At 46.8% G+C, this 23,090-nt stretch overlaps 1 protein-coding gene across 1 annotated transcript; it reads left to right on the forward strand.

Annotated features, from left to right (window-relative positions):
* Positions 1–79: 79 nt before the first annotated feature.
* VWA2 (von Willebrand factor A domain containing 2) lies at positions 80–19,542 on the forward strand. The gene is made up of 13 exons (XM_057420939.1): positions 80–134; positions 727–801; positions 2,428–2,561; positions 4,089–4,198; positions 9,267–9,461; positions 9,820–9,950; positions 10,551–10,683; positions 12,404–12,459; positions 13,323–13,430; positions 14,300–14,881; positions 15,192–15,743; positions 18,333–18,455; positions 19,016–19,542. The coding sequence occupies exons 1-13, from the start codon at positions 86–88 to the stop codon at positions 19,147–19,149; spliced, it is 2,382 nt and encodes a 793-aa protein (XP_057276922.1). The 5' UTR covers positions 80–85; the 3' UTR covers positions 19,150–19,542.
* The last annotated feature ends 3,548 nt before the right edge of the window (positions 19,543–23,090 follow it).

The following is a 23,090-nucleotide window of genomic DNA, read 5'->3' on the forward strand; positions in this document are numbered from 1 at the left end:
GAGGTGATCAACTGCAGGTAAAGAATCCAGCCTTAGGCATTGGATCAATGCTCCTCTCCTTTATTTTTCTTTCAGATTTGTCACCATGAGCCTCTTGTCATGCGAGTCCATCTGTGTTTTCCTGCTTTCCCAAGGTATGTTTGAAGTTGCCATGTTTCATCGGTGGTTTCTGTCGCGGGTGCTTCCCTGTCTCTGGAGTTCTTCACTCTGAGGAGTGAGGGCCAAATGAGTGCCTCTCCAGGAGGTTTACAAATAGATCTCTGAAACAGTTTCACACAGAAGGGGAGAAAATAATACCTGGAGAAACAGCTTTGCTGAGAATTTGCACATCTGTATATGTGAAGTGTCTGTTGATATGGGAAAAGCTGATGTTGTTACGATATTAAAAGCTCATTAATGCCTCCAATGCGATTATTGGGTGTCTCCATTGCTTGTGCCTGTAATCTTTGAAGCCTAAGCCTAGCCTTGCTGTCATTCTTGCACTGTGTCCTTGCATGCAGTGAGCAGAGGACTGTCTCCTGTGCTGTGGGTCCTTGGCATTTTTCATGCTCTCTGTGTCCCTGCCAGAAGGAATTTCCTCCCATAGACACACATCAATGCAAACGTGAAATCTCTCCAGCAAGCCAGCATTTCTGCTGCTCTAGATTAAAGTCTGCATGTTTGTTTGTTTGTTTTTATTAAGGCAGGTCTTAGTGTTGATGGGTGATTGTCTGTTTGATCCCACAGTTTTGCTGGTGTGGGGTATACAAGAGATTCATGCTGACCAGGAGATGATCAGCAAGATCTCAGCTGCTGGCCAGTGTAAGTTCATTTTTAAAGCAAATTTTTCTGGTTTTTGAATTTTTTCTTTCTTTATCTTTTTTTTTCCCCTAAATTTATCTGTTTGTTTATTGGACCTCATTCAGTCTGTAATGCCCTGGCAAGCACAGCATTGTGGCTGCTTCTGCCCTAGCCTGGTTTCCCCCCTCATTGGTAATAGCTCTTTTGGGATGTGACCTGCTCTGGTTTTCCTGTACTGGATATTTGCCACCTGGCTGGTGTTTGTCAGTTCCTTCAGAGCCTGTTTCAAGCAATCCTGGTTTAAGGAGCTGTGTCTAATCACAGGCTCGATTAGGCCTCTCATGTGGCTAATTTGTTCAGCCTGTGAAGCCAGCAACAGCCACAGTGCAGTGAACAAGGATGACTGCTCTCTGGCTGCCACCAAACCGTGTTCACCTACAGCTCCCTTGACGTACACTCAATTGGTTACTCACAACCTGTATCATGCATTCTCCTGCTAGCTATTATTTCCTGTTGTCTGCCTGTCAAGTGATAAATTACATGTACCTCATAGCAGCCTCCCAGTATCTGAAGGGGGCCTACAAGGATGCTGGGGAGGGACTCTTCACTAGGAATTGTAGTGATAGGACAAGGGGTAATGGGTTAAAACTTAAACAGGGGAAGTTTAGATTGGATATAAGGAGATACTGTGAGGGCGGTGAGGCACTGGAATGGGTTGCCCAGGGAAGTTGTGAATGCTCCATCCCTGGCAGTGTTCAAGGCCAGGTTGGACAGAGCCTTGGGTGACACGGTTTAGTGTGAGGTGTCCCTGCCCATAGCAGGGGGGATGGAACTAGATGATCTTAAGGTCCTTTCCAACCCTAACTATTCTATGATTCTATGTTTCTATGTCAGGCATGCCCCCATCCTTAGCACTGTGTGTTCAGCTCAGACTTTCCATCCTGATGTGCCCTATTTGGATGTTTCTCACTGATGCACATCACCAAGAGCCCTTTGGTGGGCTGCAGGCATAGAATCATAGAATGGTTTGGGTTGGAAAGCACCTTAAACTCATCCAGTTCCAACCCCTGCCATGAGGAGGGACACCTTCCACTGCAGCAGGTTTCTCAAAGCCCCATCCAGCCTGGTCTCCAAGTCCCCATGCCAAGCCCACACTGGGATGGAGGCACAGCAGCTTTCTCTGTGCATGCTTAAGCAGACAGCTGTGGTTAGTGCCTGCACTCAGCACCCAGGTTGTTGCATCTCCACATCCAGACCAGCAGTGAGGGCAAGGCTGACAAGCTGGGACAGTGCTGGTGGGCAGGCTGTGCTCCAGCTCATCCCCAGTGCAGTGCTCCAGGGCAAGGGTGGTTGCCCCATTAGAAGAACCAGTGACCCAGAAGGGAATGCTTTACAGCTTTCAATCCCTTGTAATCTGCTGTTAGAAAACCCTAACTCTAAATTCAGGGTTTTGCTAGCAAAAATCACGGCTGTGCTTAAACCATGACAAGTCTGAACCAGTGCAGGCCAGAGCAGGAGTGCATCCAGGCTTTGGGTTGCGTCTGTCCTCTGCAAATCTATTTGTCTGGATTTTCTGCTCCTGGCTCTCTGTTTCCAGACAGTCAGACTAATAAGGTGCAGTTTCAGAGTGTCTATCTTTTCTCCTAGTGATGCAGTGCTCTGCTTCATTTGATGTCCTTTTCCTCTTGGACGGCTCCTACAGCATTGGCAAAGGAAGCTTTGAAAGGTCTAAGCGCTTCACAAGCAAGCTCTGTGATGCCTTGGACATCCACCCAGACAGGGTGAGTGTCAGGAATGTCTCATTTTAGGTTCAAACAGCTTGTCAATGTGTGGAAAGGCCAGTGATAACGTGCTGAGTGAAACTGCAGCATTCAACCTAGCAGCTACCATGGGTATTTATCCAGACAGATGAGGTGGAGGTTTGTGAAGCAGTGGGTTTGGAGGACACTTTGTGATTCTCCACAGATTTTAAGCAGTTCCATTTGGTCTTGAGAAAAAGACATAATATTTTAGGTTAAAGATTATGATTTGGGTGGGTTTTTTTACTGATTTTTAGTTTGGTTTGGATGCTCATGGATTAAAATGACTGGAAGGGAAAACGTTCATTGCAAGGCATCTTAGTCAGGGGCCTTAGAGCAGGCTGGAGGGGTTTTTGTACTTGATTCCCTGCCAGAGCCTTTCCAAATAATTGGCAGGTCTTTGGGAAGGTTGTGGCAGGGATGCAAGGTCTCTGTGTAGCAGGAAGAGAAACTTGAGGCAGGACAGGGGGTGGGTCTGAGCCTGCTGCAGCTTTGGGGACCCTTGGTCCATGTCTGATTCTCTAGAGAGTTCTGGGAGCAAAGGAGTGGAGGCAGCTCTTGTGTTTGCTTCTGGTTCCCACAGCAGGGATACTTAGATTTGTGCCCCAAAACTTCCTCCAGACCAACTGCCTCCACTGCTCCAGGTCCTAAAACCAAAAGCCGCTGCTCTGCCCCTGTGGAAGGATCCTTTGGATGCTGAAATCACCATTCCCCTTCATCATTTTCTTATGTAAGAAATCTTTCACCTTTCAGATCTCAGCTCAGCCACACAGCACAGGGAGCTTCCTGCAGCCTGGGCAATGATGGCAAGGAGTCACAGTGCACACTTGAGGCTTTGAGAGATGCTGGGCAGCTCAGGTTAAATGGACATTCCCTTTTTATGGCTCATATTAAATTGATTGAGAGTAGAGACTTGTATAGGATCATAGAATGGTTTGGGTTGGAAGGGACCCTCAAAGGTCATCTAGTCCACCCCCTCTGCAATGAGCAGGGACGCCTTCAACTAGACTGCAATATAGGCCTATAGATTGAAAATCAGTAGTTTTTTCACCTTTGAAGTTGTCACATTCCATGAAACTTCTTGTCAGGCTTCAGTGGAACATCCTGGTTGTATTGCCCAATACAGACAATTCAGTCTATTTGCATTTTCAGTGATAGAAAACAGTTTTAGAGGAGGTAGTGGAAAAATAATTGGTTTGTGTTGCCTGCTGTGCTCGATGCCGGAGGGAGCTGCTTTTAGTAATGGAAAGATTGCTGTGCAGTGTATAACTGGCTTGGCATAAGAGGTGTTATTTATGAACTTACTGTGCTTGAGGCTCCTTGCTGCTCTGAATGGATAAATATAGATCCTGAGCTGCCTGTGACTGCAGCAGAGGCTCGCATTGTTTGCTAATGAACTATTTTGCCTTGTATACAGTCTGCATAGGAGATGCTGTGGTCTGTGCTCCTTGTTGAAGTTTATTTAGAATCTCACAGATACCTTTCATAATCTTCAACCTTTTCTGTTAGGTCCGCGTGGGTTTGATACAGTTCAGCTCAACTCCTCACCTTGAATTCCCGCTGGATTCATATGTAACCAAACAAGAAGTGAAAGAGAGAATCAGGAGGATTGTGTTCAGGTCAGCTTATTTTACAGCTCTTTTTGGGGGCTATGAATGATCTCTGGACTGGGAGTTTGTTGAGGTCAGGACACCTCCAGCCCTGCTGTGCATACACCAATGTGATGCCCTCAGGGAGGATGGTGGATGAGCACTGTGGCCCATAACCCACAGCCTGCTAAAACCTGGTCCGGCTTTGTTGGTGGAAGTTGATGGGAGGGAGTTTTCAGTGGCCCACTGTAACATGGTAAATAGGGAGAATTTTCCATGACCCTCCTGGTGGGTTTTTCTTGCCATTCGTGCCGGGCGGTAGGTTACATGCTTCCAGGGAAAAGCTAGTGTGGTGTTCCACACACCTGAGCAAAGGTAGGACATGGCTTTGGTGGTTACAGTTTCCTTTGTCTTATGAAGTAGTGATGAATTCCTGCTCCCCGGATGTCTGTGCATGTGTACCTGCTGAACTCAACAGGATCAGGTTTTCAGAGGAAAACCTTTTATCTTCCTGATGATAAGACTTGGATGTGTTCCCACGACTTCAGGAAATGGAGCCAGAAGCCCAGAAAAGACCTGTACTTACAGCCTCTCCAAATCCAAATTCTTCATGTCTGCGAAATACTTTTGGATCTATGAAGGATCTGACAACCACCCCCAAATAACTCTTGTTTTGATGATAGCTAAGATACTGGTGTGGCCTGTGGGAGTCTACTCCTTCTTCAGCTCGTATGCATTAGGGGTAAAGTTAGCTCTGCATTTCTTATGGATGTCTGCTACTCTCAGCATGATGTACATAATGCAAGCAAATGGGATCACTTTTGACTTTCTCAAGCAAGACCAATTGGCTGGTTTTGCTGCATTGCTTTTGGGAAGTTTATCAAATCAGGAAAATCTCTCGTGTAACGTTAAAGGAAAAACTTCTCAGAAAACAAGCTACACTCCTCCTCTTTGGCTGTTGGCTGAAAGTCAGTGAGAACAGAGAAAGCGGAGCAGTGTTTGGTGTCTGGCACTGAAATTCCTTGATGAGAACGCATGGATGCTGACAGATCAAACAGAAAGAATGACCTTGTGCTTGGCTGTTCCATCTAGTTTAAATGAAAAGCTGACATTTCAAAGCAGATAAAACAGCTACGGATGGATTCCAGTTGGCTTCTGAAAAAGCTGTGTGTCTGATGTCTCGGTTGAGAGGCTTCTTGATGTGCTTCTGATGAGCCTTTGGCCAGCAAGGCGTTTCCTGACTTCAGCCCTGTGCTCCAGGCGTGGAGCTGAGAGCACTTGAAAGGAGGCAGCACCAGACTAAAGTGAAGCTTCTGTGATTTATTTGGAGCCTGCTGGTCTCTCTCTGTGAATCCTGTCCAGTCAGCCTTTGAATTCGTTGGCCAAACCCAACCAAATTTGGCAGTAATCTCAGAAGCTGAACTTCTCATGAATTTCTTTCATACAAGTCAATGACTGGTTAGAGGAGAAAAACTTTCTTAGCGCTGTCCTGGAGGAAAGGCAGCAGGTAAAATCCACATCTCCTTCAGCTTCAGAAAATCCTCATTGGAGTAATGCCTTAAACACACACCCACTGTGTCAAAACCAGTGAAAATTGGTAAGAAACTGAATTTAAGGAGCTTTTGTGCAGAGACTCTTCATTAGGTTTTTCTAACCCTCAGGGCTCATGTGGGCACAGCTGAGTTATCGAGATTCAGTCATCAGACTGACTACGCACAATATGTTTTCCCTCATGCACAGCACTTTTCACTGAAGCATCTGACAGCTGCTGACATCTGGTCAGGAAATGGCATATTTGGACATGCTATGAACACAGTATGAAATGAGCATGAAATGATGAACTTGGGCATGATCAAATGCTTTCCTTGAACAAGTGAATCAGGAATCAGGTGCTAAAGCAAAGGATGGATGTTCAGAAAGCAAATGGGGTGTGTTTGTGTCAACACAGCTGAAGGACAACATGATGCCCCCAATAAATGAATAACACTTGTGGTTTGGTTCTCCTTGCTTGCTCGGGATGGCTATAAAAGCAGATGTAAAAGGCAATTATAGGAAGTGATTTAAAGCACAGCTCCTTGGTAGAAGACAGCTGGAAATGTCTCCTCTGATCTCACGGTTTAGTTATCAACAGGTCTGGAGCAAGTTCCCAGTGAACTGGGCTCTCTTTGGTATCAAACATCCAGTCAGGCATGGCACATTACAGACTTCTCGCCTTGTGCAGATGGAGAACTACCAAGAATGGAAGAGGGAGACTCGTGTCAATGCAGGATTTACCCATTTGAGATAAGCAAATGTTTGTTCCTCCAACACCAAAAAGAGTTAATGAGTTGTAGGAAGGGGTCAAAGCTGTCAACAGCAGCTGAAGAACTTGCTGTGTGGGTTGCCCTTGATTTTTACAGGGGGTGAAAGGCTTTTACCCAGTGTGTTGTGTTGTAGCAAGGTCTTAGCCTGGTATTGATGGGGTGCAGAGAGTAGGTGTTGATGTGAAGCTTAAGTTGGTTGCACCAGGGGCTGCCTGGGTAGCCTACATCTCCAAGTGTAGGAGATGGATGGGGAGTTGGGGCAGTGGGGGCCGATTTCACCTTTGGGTCCAGCTGCACAGTCCACCCTGCAAGGCAGAGGTGAGACCATCTCCTGCCTCCTCTCCAAGGTCTCTATTAGGTTACTCATGGCTTTTACTTAAATAAAACTGCAGTGTTTGGCTCACAGTGTCATCATTCCTGCCTCAGCCTGATACAGGTGATCGTTTTATATATAATTCTGGTGATGTTTTATGGTACCTAGAACACAGAGCCCAGTCTGGAGTATTGAAAGCAGAGGACAGTCCCTGCTCCACAGAGCTCACTAAGAGGAAAGAACAACTAGAGTAAATGTACAGCCCATAAAAAACATGCATTGTTGTTCCCCTCTTAGACCCATGTGTATGTATAGCACTCCCTTTTTTATTCCCTTCTGCTTTATCTTCAGCACACTTGCAATGAGGGTCTCCTTCCCAGTTCACATCCAGCATGCCATCACTGAGACCCTTGTGCTGTGCAGACACTGGCCATAACCCTGCCTGTGGCGAGCATCCCTGCTGCCAGAGGGAACTCTCTTTCCTTCCCTGTGGCTTTGTGCTGGTGTGCAGCGTACAGCTCCAGTGCCTACAGGCTTGGGAGGCCAGTCAGGCTCTTAGGCTAAGAAGGCATCCAGCAGTCAGCAAATCTTACTCTTTAATAATCTCACAAGAAATGAGTCTCAGGATCTCTAAAGCATCATTGACTAAAGCTGTTCTCTGGCAACCCGTAGCTCATTTTCTACCTATACTGCAATCATGGTTGCTTTTCCTTGGGCGCTATTGCATAGCTGCAAGGCTTGATGCCTGCCATTCCCTAATGCCTAGCAGCAGCACATTTTACCTGCTGATTTATATTGCCGTTGGCATGTGTCCCTGCTGGAATGTGTGCCCTTTAGCACCTGAATCCTGATGCGGGTTTAGTACTTTGCTACTGAGAGGATTGATGAGTATTGAACTGATCACTTTCTACCTCAGAAACATTCCCTTCTCCAGGGGAGAATCCAGGGGCTGCCAAAATATGGAAGTAGCTGGTTTCTTGCACCCTAGAACTGCTTCTGGGGAGCCAGGAAAGAGAAAGTAAATGGTTTTGTGGAGAAGGACCTGGAATCAGCACTGAAATCTGCTTCTGGTACCTTTGGTCCAAGGTAACAGTTTTCATTCCCTCAGAGCCCAGCATGTGCACCCCTCAATCCCACTCCCCACATTCACCTCTCTTCAGGACCAGTCAGCTCTTCAGAGCAGATTTTCAGATGGGATCATCTGATGCTTTTACACATCTGTCCCCTCAACTCTTGAGATCCCATTAATTTGTAAATGAAGGGTGGCAGGGCTACCCAAACCCACTGTTTGAGTTACATGCATTGGAAGAAATGTTTCACAGGAGAGACACGCAGGAAAGCTCCATGATAGCCCAGACCTGAGGGCAGCCAGGCCCTACAGGGACTTCAGGACACTACTTGGTGCAGGCAGTATGAGGAGTAAGGTGGCTTTGGCATCTGAGCCACAAGTGAGCTGAAGCAGGTAACTTGTGCCAGTTTTAAATGGCCTTGTGCTTCTTCCAGGTGATCCCATCTCCAAAATGAGAAGTGATGGGTACAGCTTGTGTGAATATCAATGGCTGGTGCACCTTCTCTATCTTGCCAGAGGCAAGCAACCTGACAGATGAGAGTATTGATTTTGATTGCGTTTTTCATGGTTTTAGATAACTGGAGCATGAGGTGGCTTTTCTTAACGTTTACTTTCCTCATGTAAAAGGCACTGGTGAAGCCCTGAAGAAAGCATCCCTTGTGTCCAGTCCTTCTGAGTTTCTAGAGGTACACTAAGAAGCTTTCAGCATCTGTATTTCCAGGAGCTTTACTACAGGATGGACACATGCCTTTTAGTAGAAAATCAAATTAACCTGCAAATAAACCATGGAGAAAAAGGCCAAGACTCTGCATACTGCTGGACTGCAGACTCTCAGTTACAAGCTGGGACACGTATCTCCCTTCTTGCTCTTGGTGTAAGAATGGCAGAAGGTTCCGTGGAAGGAAAGGGATGAAATGTGGCAAGAATTTCTAGCATCTTTATCCATCAAGAGAAAGGAAACCACTTTGAGATGCTGGTGTTTGTTCATTTTGCCCACCTGTACTGTGTTTCTGACTGGAATACAAGAGGTTGTTGTGAAACAGCTTTTCCTCACAACTCTTGAAGAAGTGACTGCAGTTTTTAGATGGAAGACCAAAAGCAGTTGAGGCATTTGTCAAAGCTGTAAATAAATATCTGAGAGCTCTGGTTTTGCTCCAGTTGCAGAAACTGCTGTGTGCTAGAAGCCTTGTTGGAGATAAGAGAGGCAAGGGTGAGTAGATGTGACCTATCGATAGGAAGATGAGAGGAATGACAGGGTTAGACATCTCTGTGGATGTGTGGTCTTGCAACAGGCAGAAATATGCTAAGTTCCCTATTACCAGAGGGTGGAAGTTTGAAAATCAAATGGTAAATACAATCGCAAGAGAAGAGCTTTGCTTCCCACTGTTCTGATTTTATCTCCCTTCCTTCTAGAGGTGGGAGCACAGAGACGGGTCGGGCTCTGAAGTACGTTCTCCGCAAGGGATTCCCTGGTGGCAGAAACTCGAGTGTCCCTGAAGTCCTGATCATCATTTCAGATGGCAAGTCCCAGGGCAGCACCATGATGCCCGCAATGCAGGTGAAGGACAGACACATCACGGTTTTTGCAGTGGGAATCAAGTTTCCAAGGTAGGAAACCCCCCATACAGTGGGAAATGGAGGTCCAGGTAGCCAAATGGCAAGTTCTCATGAGGAAAGGGTGGCCCTGTGCCTCATGTGAGCTTTGGAAAGAGAAAAGGGGGATTTGTGGGTTAACAAAGGGAGGGAATGCTGATTTGGCTGCTGGTGTAGGAGAACTAGTGTTGAAGGAAGCTCTTCCACTGACTTAGAGCTATGCTACTGCCTGAGATTAAACATACAAAGCCTTTGAAAACTGTTTGAAGGGTGTCATGGTTCTGCATCAGCTCTCTGTTCACTGCACAGGGTCTGTTTTGATACTTGGTTCTTTGGGGATAGCTAAGTGGTTGAACACCCCCTTGTTCTGCAGGTGGGAGGAGCTGCACATGCTGGCTAGTGAGCCCACTGAGAAGCATGTGGTCTTTGCTGGGGATGCTGATGATGCTGCCAACGGCCTGTACAGCACCCTCACCGGCTCTGTCTGCAGCACCACCGCTCCAGGTAACCCCTTGTCCTGGCTCCTTCTTCAGGTCCATGCTCTGAGCTTGGGCCATGTCACTGAGTGAGGAAGATGAGGCAGTGTCAGAAAGTGTACAAGGGAATTAGTAGGTCTTGTGCTCTGGGTTATCCTGATTCTGGTGGCCAAACTGGATAGCATGCTGGTGATTCCAAGTGGTGGGATCACCATCCCTGGAAGCGTGTAGATGAGGCCCTTAGTGACATGGTTTAGTGGTGATCGTGGCAGTGCTGGGGTAGAGGTTGGACTTAATGACCTTAAAGGTCTTTTCCAACCCGGTTGATTCCATGATTCCATCATGAAGGCACCAAAGGGGCTGAAAATTTGTCACTGACCTCTGAACTCAACAGTGAGAGTTTTATAGAGAAGCAAAGCAGGCTGAATAGTGAGCATCCAGAGAGTGGGACAGGCTGATGAGCTTGTCAACAGGAAAATTCCCTTCTGGAGTCTCTGGAGGCTGTGTGAATCACTGCCTGGTCTGCTGATGCTAGGAAGGCTAACGTGTTTTGGAATGGTGCTTCACTCCCATACAGACTTTGCATTTCCCTGCATTGATCCAAGTTTGCATTTGTTCTTTGCTACAGGTTGCAGAGTTGAATCCCACCCTTGTGAACGCAGCACCCTGGAGACTGTGAAAGAGCTGGCTGGAAATTATGTGTGCTGGAAAGGCTCAAAGCAGCCAAATGCAGTCGGGGCTTCGTTATGCCCTTTCTACAGGTGAGTTGGACACCACAGCTCTAGAAATGAGTGGGGCTGAAAGAATATGAGAGATACAGTAATGAGGCTTTTATCTGACCTTAATTCTTTATGGGGATGAAGATTGCTCGGAAGACTGGTGCAAACATGGTCCCTAGACATGGGAAGAAGCTCTCCCTGCCCTGACCATTGACTTATATGTGATGCAAAGGGTAAGAGGAGGAGCTGAGACAAGAGGATGATTAGCCCAAGAGAACTATGAATATTAGAAAATGGATTTGGGATTGGTTACCTACCTGCTGAACTGAGATGCTTTGAAGTTTACATCTCTGTACTGTCTCTGTTGCAGAGGTTTCTAGGTCTGGCTCCCTGTGTTGGTGCTTGCTTTGGTTTCATCCACTCAGGGTTTCTTCCTTGCAGAAACCCCTTTTCCTTTGCTTGGCTGCCCTGGGGGACATGGGAAGGACTTTCCTATGGAGAGGCTCCAGTCACTGGCAAAATACCCCCTGTGCAGCAGTGCTAAAACCAGAATGCGCACAAAGAGCTGCATTATCAGGTCAATGGCAATGAGTTGCATGGAGGAAATGTCCTCTTGCTCAGGGAGAGGAGGCTGGAGCTGAAAACCCATAAACCATGTCAGGTCCTTCAAATAACATTGTCACTGTAGTTGACACAGTGGGAGAAATGCTTTAAAAATGAGCTGTGAAGGGAAAGGCTGCTTCGTGCTCATTGCTGATAAAAGCAGCTGAGTGCAAGTGGTGGTGTGCAGAAATTGGTGTGTGGGGGGTGTTCTTCCTTTGAAGAGATGCTTTGTGTGTTTGTTTTAATACCAGGCAGTCAGATTCATGTTTGAAAATCACCCTGGATCTGGGCTGTGCATAATGGCCTGTGCATGGATATACTCAGGGATGACTGTATGGATAATTTCAGGCTTGTCTTAATGTCTGAGGGTGTTTCCAGATCCTTGTACTTTACAGCCAGCGTGGGAAAGCTGAGCAACTTGTGGCTTGCCTACAGCATCCCAGCTGTGATGGTGTTGGCCACAGTTGCTGCAAGTTTGAGCAGCCCTAATGCAGAGCACTGGAAAATCAGCGGCATAGTGAAGCTGCAGGTATGGGATAAATAGAAACCTCATTAACAGGGATGAGAATAAGCAGAAATCATCTCGCTGTCAGGAACCAATGTTACCTGCCTTCTTACGCGGGGCAAATATTCATTTGTCCTCTAAGGTCTGGGTTTATTTCATGTCACCTTAAGGAAGGGAAATGATGGAGGAAGTTAAAAAAATCTCACTGGGAGACACAGCTGAAGACTGAGGATTTCCTCCCACTCTAAACCTTGCTTGTCCACTAGTTACAGGCGGATAAATCAGATGCCAGAATTTTCACTGAATGACAAATTCTCACTGCTGTAAATTTTTCGTTTCATTCAAATTTAGAATAAAAACTGTGACATGTTTTCTGCAGTAACAATAACAAAATAATCTGGAGCCTGAAAAATACATCCATAATCTTTAAATGCAAAACATTTGTATAGAATTTAAACTCAAAAGAGTAGATTTGATGAAATTCTCTTTCTTTCTTTTGCCACCCCATGCAGAATGGACATTTTCTTGAAATACTTGTTTTGAAAAATTGTGTATTCAAAGAAAATCTGTTCCATTGAAAAAACCTTGAGGTCAATCTGGAAGACACCTTGTTCATCTTTAAATTCATGGTAGGTTTTACTCTTCCTGTTTCAGGTGGAAGAGAGTCTTGATAAAACACCCATCCAGATGCTTCCGAACTGTATGTCCAGGTAGGATTTAGCCTTTGAAAGTTTTTATTTACAAAGCAGGAAAGATGAGAACTAAACAGCAAAAACACTAAAATAAAGAATGAAAAGAATGAAAGGAAAGGTGTTTTACTTTTATCTCTAAAAGTTTTGTACTGAGTGAGAAAATGTCATCCTTAGCAAGAAGTTGATGTTACATCCATTTTTTTTTTGTGTCATTGGTATCTATAGCCAGAGGTCTTTTGGATTAAAATATCACCCTGTCATTTCTCTTCCCACTTGAGGAGCCAGTTAATCCTCATCTGCTTGTGTCTCTGGGGTAGAGGCTTGTGCTGCTTCCCAATGCCTGCCAGGAGTCACTGCTCTCCAGCTAAAGGAGTATGCAGTGAGATGCCTCCACTCATTCACTTGGTACCATGGTCAGTTTAGCAGGGAACATGACCCTTGCTGATTGCCAGCCTGTTTCTGTGACCATGAAAATAGCTGTGGTGCTTCAGTTCTGCCCCTAACTCCATCTTTCTCCTGGTTCAGGTGACAGTGGCTTAATTTTCTTTGTCAGTACAACATTGCTCAAGCAGCAGGCCACACTCTCATCCTTTCGTTGCCAGTGTAAATCTGACCAAGCTTCTTGACCTTTAGCAATCCTATATGTACATGAATGTAACTTCCTTGGTGTTATTCTAAAGGAAATGAAGTGAGCTCATGATTTCCAACACTGCCTGTTGGAAAGCCATCCCAAAATGAACTTGCCTTGGAGGTGAGGGTGCACGTGGCCCTGTGTTAGTTCAAACTGTGCAGCAAGAGACCCCTTTTCCACTGATGGTGCAGATGGGAACGGACAGGCTCCCTGCTGAATCCCTGTCTTTCCTTTCTCTGATGCCGTTTAGATCCTTGTGACTCCCAGCCATGCCAGAATGGGGGCACGTGTGTCCCAGAGGGACTGGACAAATACCACTGCCTGTGCCCAGTGGGGTATGGAGGAGACATCCACTGCGGTAGGTGTAAACCTGCGTTCTTCCTCCTTCCCTGTTGGCCGAGTCCTGCCCTTTGTGGTGTCTATTGCATGGCCATAGGGACGACTGGGGTTGGGCTGCAGCCTTTGAGCTTCTCTCCAGAAGACAGGATGAGTTTATTCTATGATTCTATAAGGGTTGGACCAGATGATCACAGAGGTCCCTTCCAACCTGGTGTTCTATGTTTCTATGATTGTCTCATGCTGTTTATGTCTGTGTCAGTCCCAGTGACTGGGTCTCACTGCTCAGAAACCTTGTGGATATGGAGAGCACCAATACTGACAGTTTCATCCTGGGCCTTTGGGTCTAAATGCAGGTGCCATGTGAGCAGAACAGAGAAACTGGGACAGACACATAGGTATGGCTGTTGGTTCCCTCCCTGAGCACATAGGGTGAAGAGGGACTCCTGATTTTGGGGGTTCAATGTAAGAAATCCAAGAAGGTCCCAATTTCAGGACATGCTTTGTACTTGCTTCCCCCAGATTCAAAGCTCCCACTTTAAAGTGTCTCAGGATGTTACAAAAAAAAGGGCCTGGTGCTTGGACGCTCTCCTTTCTCTGGAAAACTTGGGGTGTTTTTCCCAGAGTACTCCGCGAGAGGAGCTGTCCCTTTTAATTTGAAGTTTGCCATCCGAAAGTTCAGGAATCCCCCCAGACTCCCATGGGTATTTCCTGTCTCTAAAGCCTCGTGTGGCATCCAACCAAAACAAAGCACCCTCCTGGCACAGGCGTCCTCCAGCTCATGGTGTGCCTGGCAAACCAGTTTAGGTTACTGGACACCATGTCCCTTCTCCACACCACAGGGCTGGTCTTGTTGCCCTGTCACTGACAAATTGATACCCCCCTTTTCAGCACCAAAGCTGAGCCTGGAGTGCAGCGTGGATCTCCTTTTCCTGGTGGACAGCTCGTCGGCAGTCACGCTAGAAGGGTTCTTGCGCTACAAGGCATTCCTCAAGAGGTTCCTCCAAGGAGTGATGGGCCAGGACTCGCCAATGAAAGTGGGAGTGGCCCAGTATGATAGCAGTGTTAGGATACCCATTGAAGTGGAGCAACACAAGGATGCAGTCAGTCTCATGAAGAGGATTGATGCTTTGAATTTCAGTGGAGGAGGAACCCTGACAGGCAGAGCCTTGCAGTACATTGCACAGCACGGTTTTAGGAGCACCCCAGTCTTTGCAGAGATGCAGGATGATATCCCACGTGTGGTTGTCTTGCTCACTGACTCCAGGTCCCAAGATCCAGTGGCAGAAGCTGCCAAGTACACAAGAGACCAAGACCTCTTCTTGATTGGTGTAGGCAGCAGCTTCATGAGAGCAGAGCTGACCAAGGTGACTGGCAGTCCAAAGCAGACAATTGTCTACTCTGATCCCCAGGACCTGTTCAACAGGATCCCGGAGCTGCAGAGAAAAATCTGCAGTGTGGACAATCCTGGAGGTAAGACTCATTGTGGGATGAGTTTGTCAAACCACGAGGAGGTCTTCTGAACTCCACTGGGGACAAGGGAAGGACAGAGGGATGAATGTCCTTGTTTTGTTTGTGTCAGTCATAGATCCAAGGACTAACCTTCCATCCCTGCTTTTTGTGGTGGGTCTGTGTTTATTGGTGTGAAAGGCTTGTAAATCACCCTTCAGTGATCAGCAGTGATGAATTTTGCCCACCATTTTCCCCTTCTGACCACTTCTTTTGGTCAGAAAAGGGTACATACATATTCTGAGAAATCCCACGTTTCCACTCTCTTATCTAGGCTGCCAGGCACAGTCTCTTGACTTGGCATTTGTGGTGGATGCTTCATCTGCAGTTGGCCTGGAGAATTTCCTGCAGCTGAGGGCCTTTGTCAGGAGCAGCTGTTCACATTTCAGCATCAACCGGGATGTCACCCAAATTGCCCTTGTGATCTATGGCAGCAGAGCTCACACTGTGTTCGCTTTGGACACCCACACAAGCAATTCTGCTCTCCTTCAAGCCATCGAACAGGTGCCTTTCCTCGGGGGCTCGGGCTCTGCTGGCAGCGCCTTGCTGCATGTTTATGGTGATGTGATGACAGTGCAGAAAGGAGCAAGACCTGGTGTCAACAAGGTGGTGGTGCTGCTCACAAGCAGAGGTGGCATGGAAGATGCAGCTGCCCCAGCTCAGCAGCTGAGGAACAATGGCATCTTGGTGTTTGTGGCTGCCATTGGGGATGCAGAGAGGGACGTGCTGCTGAGGGTTGCTGGGTCTCCCAACTACCTGGTCCACATCTCCTCCTATGAGGACCTGCAGTATTACCAAGACCTTATCATCGAAAGAATTTGTGAAGGTGAGAGAACATCCCATCCTTGCTCTTTATGCTGGTACCACCAGGCATTGTTATTGTAGGTTTTCTGATGCTTTACCAAGTAAGCTCAATACTGTCTTTTGCTTTTTACAGATGGGCAAACTATGGCATAGAGATCTGATGGCTGTTCAAAGCAATTCTGTAGGAGTAGGAACCAACTGACTCAGTCCACTGGGTGAGACTGGGCTTAGTGTGAGTGGCTCTTTCCAGTCCTGCCAGGCCTAAGTTCTGCCTTCCCTGGAAGAAAAAGAAGTTTGCTCTTTTTCTGAGGTTGCTTTAAACCTGTAGAACTTGCTGTGCATTACGTTGTGTTGATGTACCCCCTGCAGTGTCACTGGGGGGGGTAATGGAACACGTTTCCACAGCCAATGGTGTTGAATGTGTTCACTGAAAATCAGCCCTTCAGAAAGCATAGCAGCCCTGGTCTGCAGACATTAGTGGTGGCCAAAGTGCTTCTAGTTAAAATGCCATGCCTTGTTTCTCATTCAAAATAGTCTAACACTTAGCTACTTGTTTTTGTTATGTTTTAACTCGTTTGTAAGATCAAATGAAGAAGCACGTTGAGCGTCAGCACTATCAAAGGTCCTTTTCATCTCTGGGCATGCCTGTGGCTCCTTCAGGGTTAGAAAGAACTAAAGCACTGTCTCTTTGGGGTGAGGAGCTGGTCTCTTGGCAGGCTCTGCAGATGGTTTCTACCTGGAGCTTTTCAATGTGCTCCTTTTGCAGTGGTATTTTCAGCTGTGTTATTACAAAAACAATGTACTGTACCATGAAATTAACTACAGCTTCACAGATGAAAGGGAAAAGATGGCAAGGTTCAATGAGTCAGGGTAATAACATATCATTTCCTGAGACTGAATTGCTGCTTTCATTTCATGTGCAGGTAATCACTGTTTGCACTAGATAGGCTAGGACCAAGGGCAATGTGGAGATAAACCCTTCATTCAGTCTTCTGCTCCCAAGTCCAAGGCTCAATAACAAAATCATTGTCTGTGAAAGGGCTTAAAAAATATTTATGACTCATGATTAAAGCATTTAGAAACAGGTCCTGCCTCTGGACACCTGCAATATCCCATTTATTCTGAGGCTCAGCTGGAGAGAGACCATAAAAAAAAGATCTGGGGCAAGGAGAAAATATCCTAAGCATTAAATGTCTATGAATCTGATTAATGGAAACACAAAGTCTTGAGATCATCAAAGGTTATAATCCCTCAAGTGGAAGAAACTTATTTCAGATCCCTGGGGATATAGTGTCAGGCAGGACCCCATCTGAGATGTCCCACGATGACAATGTTGTTGAACCCAACTTGGCTCCATAAAAAATCAACAAGAACTAAAGACTGAGATGTCTCAGATCTAGGATTTGACTGTCAAAAACCTGAATTTCAATGATAATTTTGCCAAGCTTAGGCAGAGGTTGAGAGTTGATGTGCACATCGTTATCTGTACAGGGAGAACAAGAACAAAGTGTGGTGAGCTGTAGTAACCTTCCTGATGAATAGAGGATAGAATTAATATCGTTTCCTTTCCCCCTTTTCCTACACCTTCTATGAGTTTTCTACCACAGAGCAAAGAGCAAGGCTAGCAGCTCCACTCTCTACCCCACATAGCTGTTCAGCAGAGGAATTTCACACCCTTACCAACACTGCAGTGGTGGTGTCAGCAGACTGGAAGCAAATCCCTCTGGGATGCTGCTACTTCACCTAAAGTATTTGCAGGAAGGCAGCATGAAATACTGCCAGCCCTGCTGACAGCTGGGCTCTGTGGTGTTAAGAGGGTTGGGAAAGCTGTCACATACTTCATATGAGCAGGGCTAATAACAACTTGGGCTGCGGTTGCAGGCTTTTCTCTTGAGCCTCCTAGAAAGCAGCATAGAAATGTTTCCTGTGTTGTTTCCCATTCATGCCACCCCACCCTTGCTTCCCGTTTGACTTCTTGTCCTTGCTCCTCACTGGTGGGAACTCAGGTCCTCTCCAGGGCAGAATGGGGTTTGAACTCCAGTAGCTTTTGAGGTTGTAAACTGCTTGGAGCAGGGCATATGTCTTGCTCTGTATTGGCAGTGTCTGGATGCAGGGACTTGGAGTGCTCACATGTTCAGTGCAGAGCTCTGAAGATGCTCCACTGTGCTCTTATTTGATAGGCAGCCTAACATATTGCCATACTTTTAAGCTTTAGAATCATAGAATCAACTGGGTTGGAAAAGACTTTTAAGATCATCAAGTCCAACTGTTACCCCAGCACTGCCAAGTCCACCGCTAACCCATGTCATTAGGAATTGTCATTTATTAGGAATGTTCTCCAGTTTAGAACATCTAGCAAAGCCATTCTTCTTCCTCTTCTCTATGTTAAACACAGAGGAGTTTGTCTTTTGTGGCAAGACAGGGTTGTGAGCTTGCATCCTCTGCCATGTTAATGTGGTTTTCCAATCTCTTTAGCCCTAGGTAACATTTTTTGATGTCTGGGATAGATAGTTCCTGATACTTTTGCAGCATTCCCAGTGAATGTGAACATGTGTCCTAGCTGTTAATGCTAGATGCACCTGAGCCTGCTTTCTGCTTATGTCTGTTGCAGAAGCAAAAAGCCCCGTGAACCTCTGCAAGCCCAACCCGTGCATGAACCAGGGCGTATGTATCCTTGGGCCTGGGAGCTACCGGTGTGAGTGCCACGGCTGGGAAGGACCCCACTGTGAGAGCAGTAAGGATCAGCAGATAGAGCAACCACAGCAGACACCGTCTGGTCTGCCAGCCCCTCTGAAGGGATCCCACATCTCCCACCCTTGAGCAGAGATGTGGCTGTAACTCTTGGGCAGCTGTTTGGTGGTTGGGTCTTGGTGCTGATGTGACCTCTGTCACAATCCCTCCTTGACCCCCAAGGTGGAAATCTCTGGCTCCTTTTTAATGTGAGGGAGCTGTCTTTGTTGGAATGTGAGACACCACCCCTATTGCTTTCAGTGCTTTCCATGGTGTGAAAGCCTCCCCATTGCCTTTCTTCTCTATAGCTGGGAGGCAATGGCCAGGAATTGGTGAGTCTCTAGCCCTCCAGAGGTGGCCCTGTGCCCATAGTGGGAAGTTCTCAGTTAAGGTGGGTCCAATGCTGTGCTCTTTACCTGATCCCAGGAGTTCTGACCTCCACCCCATAGCCTCTAATGTCTGACGACTTAAGATGATGCTTCCTGGGTTCTAATGGACTGAGTGTGAGCTTATCCCTTGGTCCAAAAACCCCTATTCCACTTCTGCACTTCTCTTCTACAACAGGAGTTCTCCGGGGTGATTCTCCACGATCCCCAGTCCTTCCTCCACACTCCCAAGTGCAGTGGACTCCAAGGGCTTTGCAGCACTTCTCCAGAGCCCCCCGGCACACCAGAAGACACATGGATCATGGACACTGACACAGATGCACTGAGTGCTCCAGTTCTCCATCCAGGAACACTGCCATTCTTAGGCACAACCTAGCAAGCCACCACTGTCCCTGGCAGGGACTGAGATGCTCCAGCACAGGGACTGTGCTGAGGCCATTCCCAGTTTCTGCATTGCACAAACTGGGCTTCCCAGTGCTCGCTTTCTTTTGTAATTGCAGTAAATATTTGTGTTTAAGTATTTACTGTTGACATTTAGCATTTCCTCATTCAGGTTCTAGTGCTGTGTGAGTATTATTATTTCTTTAATGGACTTCTTAAGAGATCTTTCAGTCTAAAAATACGGGGAAGTCTGAGCAACTCTGGAGCTCCTGCTAGGGGTATAATGTAGATAATGCACTGGCAGAGGAGGTGCTGGAGTGAACGGTTTGCTACACCCAGGAAGACAAATAAGAGGAAGGAGAAATGGTTATGAGCCTCTATTCTGCTTTTGCCCATGCTGCTTTTTTCTCTGACTTTATTTGGGCTGATTGAATATGGTTTAGCTTCACAGTCATTTGTAAGCATTAATAAGGAGAGGTTTGAAAAGCATGGGTTTGGCAAGAGCATCGAATGGTTTATGCAGCTCCAAAGAGCTGGGACAGGCAGTTTTTCCATAGATGCATTGACTGATTTTCTCCCACATTTAACCCAGGTCAAATCTAGTTAGCAGGGCTTCAAATACACCAAGTAAGGGCAATCCCCCACCGTTTCCAAGCAAAGATCTGTTCTGTTATAGGCTCTGGATGGAGCCATAGTTTGTTCCATCCTGCTGGTCTTTGGCCTTTGTCTGTCTGCTTTCAGGTTTAACTCCCTGCCCAGCCTCATTGTTATCTGCCAGCCACAGTCTGACCTGGAGGGGACAGGACCAGGACAACCTCCTGAGTGGCTTCACATGGGTGCTTGGACCAGAATATGTCAGAGGGGAAAGGAGGCTGAACCTCTCTTCCCTGATCCCATCTACCCTTTCCTTTCTCCTCCTGCAGGCCACATCTTTACTCTCTCCTTTACCCATACATATTTTTCTCTTATTCATTCCTTTTTTGCACATTCCAGGTCAAGCCCCACCTCATCTTTTTGGTGCTGTTTCCATGGCTTAGAGCTTTGCCATGTTACTTAGCTCTCCTTTCGGAGAACAGGAACAGCATGCTTGTCCTGGCCTGAACCCGGACAGGCAAGCTGAATGGCATTTCTGCCTCCCCCTGCTGTTTAAACTGATCTTGTCCCTGGCACAGCAGTCTATAGCACAAGCTGGGCCTCTGGTGTGTTGTGGTGGTTCACGTGTCTCCAAAGACAGTCTGGCCACTTGCCTGCATCCTTTGGAGCATCATCCTCAGTGGATCACTAGATCAATTCGCCCATGATGCTGTAAAATTGCTCCCTAGGGCCTGTGCTTCACACTGTGGGGCTGTTCTCTGCTGCCTTTCCCATGGTGTTCATTACCTTGGGAGAGCAGGAGCAGCTCTGGACAGGGCTGAGGCAGAGTTGCCAGCACTCCTGAAAATAGCATCTATTGTTCCTAGAAGAAGAAAAATGCCTTCACCCAGATGTCCTGGCCCTGTGTGTGAACAGTAACATTAGATGTACAAAGCGAGACACAAATTACTCCTCAGGTCTGTTGTCAAGAGAAGAATGGTCTAAAAGCACTCTCAGGGATGAAAACTGGCACTGAGACAGTCCTACCCTGTGGGAGAGACAAGGCTACGAGAAGAGAGAATTCCTTCTTTCTTTTCACTGTCACTCAGTAGATTGTCTGTGTCCTAAGGCACAGCAAAATAGAGGTTTAGTCAAAGGCTGATATTTGAGATAGAAAGAGAAACTAATCTGTTAATGTTCACTCCTCAGGGGCATTTGTACTCTGTAAGACTGGTCTTTCCTCTCAAATGGAAGCGTATTCACCTTGTCTGGCACACAGCTCTGGAGCTGGGGTGTGCTTTCCTGGCCTCATACACATGCTTAAAGCCTTTCCCCCATATCTCTGTTGCCTGCAGGATAGTTTTCACAGCTGCTGAGCACTTTGTCTTGTGGCAACTGTGGTTTGGTGTAACCTTTGTAGCTTCTTTTTGCTTTAATACATAGCTGGCAAGTACATTTTTAGAGTGCATGGACTTTACTGGGACAAGGGATGCTTGCCTGGGTCTGAGCTGGGGAAACCCTGCGTTTATACCATCCTGCTGGCTTTTAAGCACTGATTGATAGCCAAACCTCTCTGTGTGATTCATGAATCACAGACTGCAAAATCTCAGGCGGGAGACGTTTTAATGCTGGATGGGATCCATCTAGCCCTGTGCATCAGTTCCTCAGGTAGGGATGGTATGAGAGATTGGAAACTCATGGAGCAGTTTCAGGAAAGCTGGTTCCTAAACCCAGCCCTTAGCCTCCAAGTGCATCTGGCTGGGGTCTCGGTGCCCAAAGTGTCCCAGGGATCCCCATGTGTTAGTGATCTATGTGTTGATCTGTAGTGATCTATGATGCGATGTGCTGAGACTGTGTCCTTCCTGCTAAATACGAGTGATCACTAAAGCCTTGGATGCTTGCTTAGATGTGCTCTGGCCATGGCAGCACCCACCAGCTCTCCTCTGGGACAGGGCAAAACACTTTGCAAGGTAAGAAGGTGGTGGAGCATTTTGGGGCGGTGGGAAAAGCCAAGCTGCAAACAAAGTTCAGGGTATATGGGATGGTCTTGGAGAGTCCTGCTTGATCCCACAGGCAGGCAGGACACTGCTGAACAGTTGTTGAGGCTGTTGGCTTTTCCTTTTTGCAAATCTGAGTTGAAGATCAAGGCTAATTTCTAGGCTCTTTCTCCTGCAAATTTTAATTAAGAAAGAATAAGTGGCTTTGGTCTTTGACATGATCCTGTATTAAATTCACTCTTACAGACTGGGATCCAATCAGAAATACTTAATGAGAACTTACCTCATGGGAGCTCATCCCCTTGAGACTGGCACAGCCGCTGAGGAGTTGGGGTTCCGGTGAAGCCAGCACTAATCCTGTCTGGCACTGGGGGAGCACAGAGCATGCTGTCTGTGCCAGGTTGTCATTAGATGTCTGGGCTGCTGTTACTAATGGAGCTGTGAATTACTCTCGCTCTGTAGGATTGCTGGCTGAGCCTGTTTCTCCTTTAAGAAACTGGGTTTTAAGCAGGTAGCATGTATTTTAGCCCCTTTACTTTTACCTTCCCTCAGCAAGCAAAATCATGCCTGTTTGTGATGAGTAAATGTGTTTGGTGCCCATACTGTAGAGGTTGCAGCAGGGAAGCTGGACCTTAGATCCTGCTATACCACCCAAGAGCTGAGACAAGGCTGTGAGAGGTCTGTTGATACTCCCCTTAAAGCCAGCTGGCTTCTTCAGCTTGCAAAACACCTGCAGTCTTACTCTGCTCAATAGAAGTAAATGGATTTTATATCTGAGACAACTTATATAAACATATAGGCCAGCTTCTCCATCAATGAGAGGCAGGTTTTTTTTCCCCCTGGCACTTGCGTCTTAGCTGCAAATCAAAGTGCCACTAGCTCACTGGATGTGCTAGGCAGGATCCCCCAGTAGCTGTTGTAGGGTTGCTCCAAGTATGCAAAGCAATAACTGAAGGTACTTATGTGAGAAACTTGATAAGAAAAAGCATTTGTAGCAGCAAATTCCCTTCCAGCAGAATATGGGCTTCTGCTTGTGACACCCTGCAGGCCCCATGGTGGCGTGGCTGCATTGTGCAGGGGTGAGAATTACACAGGGAGTAACTATCAAAGCAGTAACAAAAAGTGCCTTAGGCAGTCAGCAGCAGTAGGAGCTTTGCCTCCCTTCACAACAGTATCTTTTGACCCAGTCCTTCAACATGGTATTTGGTAGGACGAGACTGGGGTGAGCAAGCCCTTTAGTCTGGGAGGCAGCTGTGTTTGCTACCAGGATGGTCCACAGCCATCTAAAGGCAGTGTTGTGCT

This window comes from Pezoporus wallicus, unplaced genomic scaffold, assembly GCF_028554395.1.
Source record: "Pezoporus wallicus isolate ANWC-B61680 ecotype Strahan unplaced genomic scaffold, APGP_CSIRO_Pwel_v1 contig_3365, whole genome shotgun sequence".
Classification (NCBI taxonomy): domain Eukaryota; kingdom Metazoa; phylum Chordata; class Aves; order Psittaciformes; family Psittacidae; genus Pezoporus; species Pezoporus wallicus.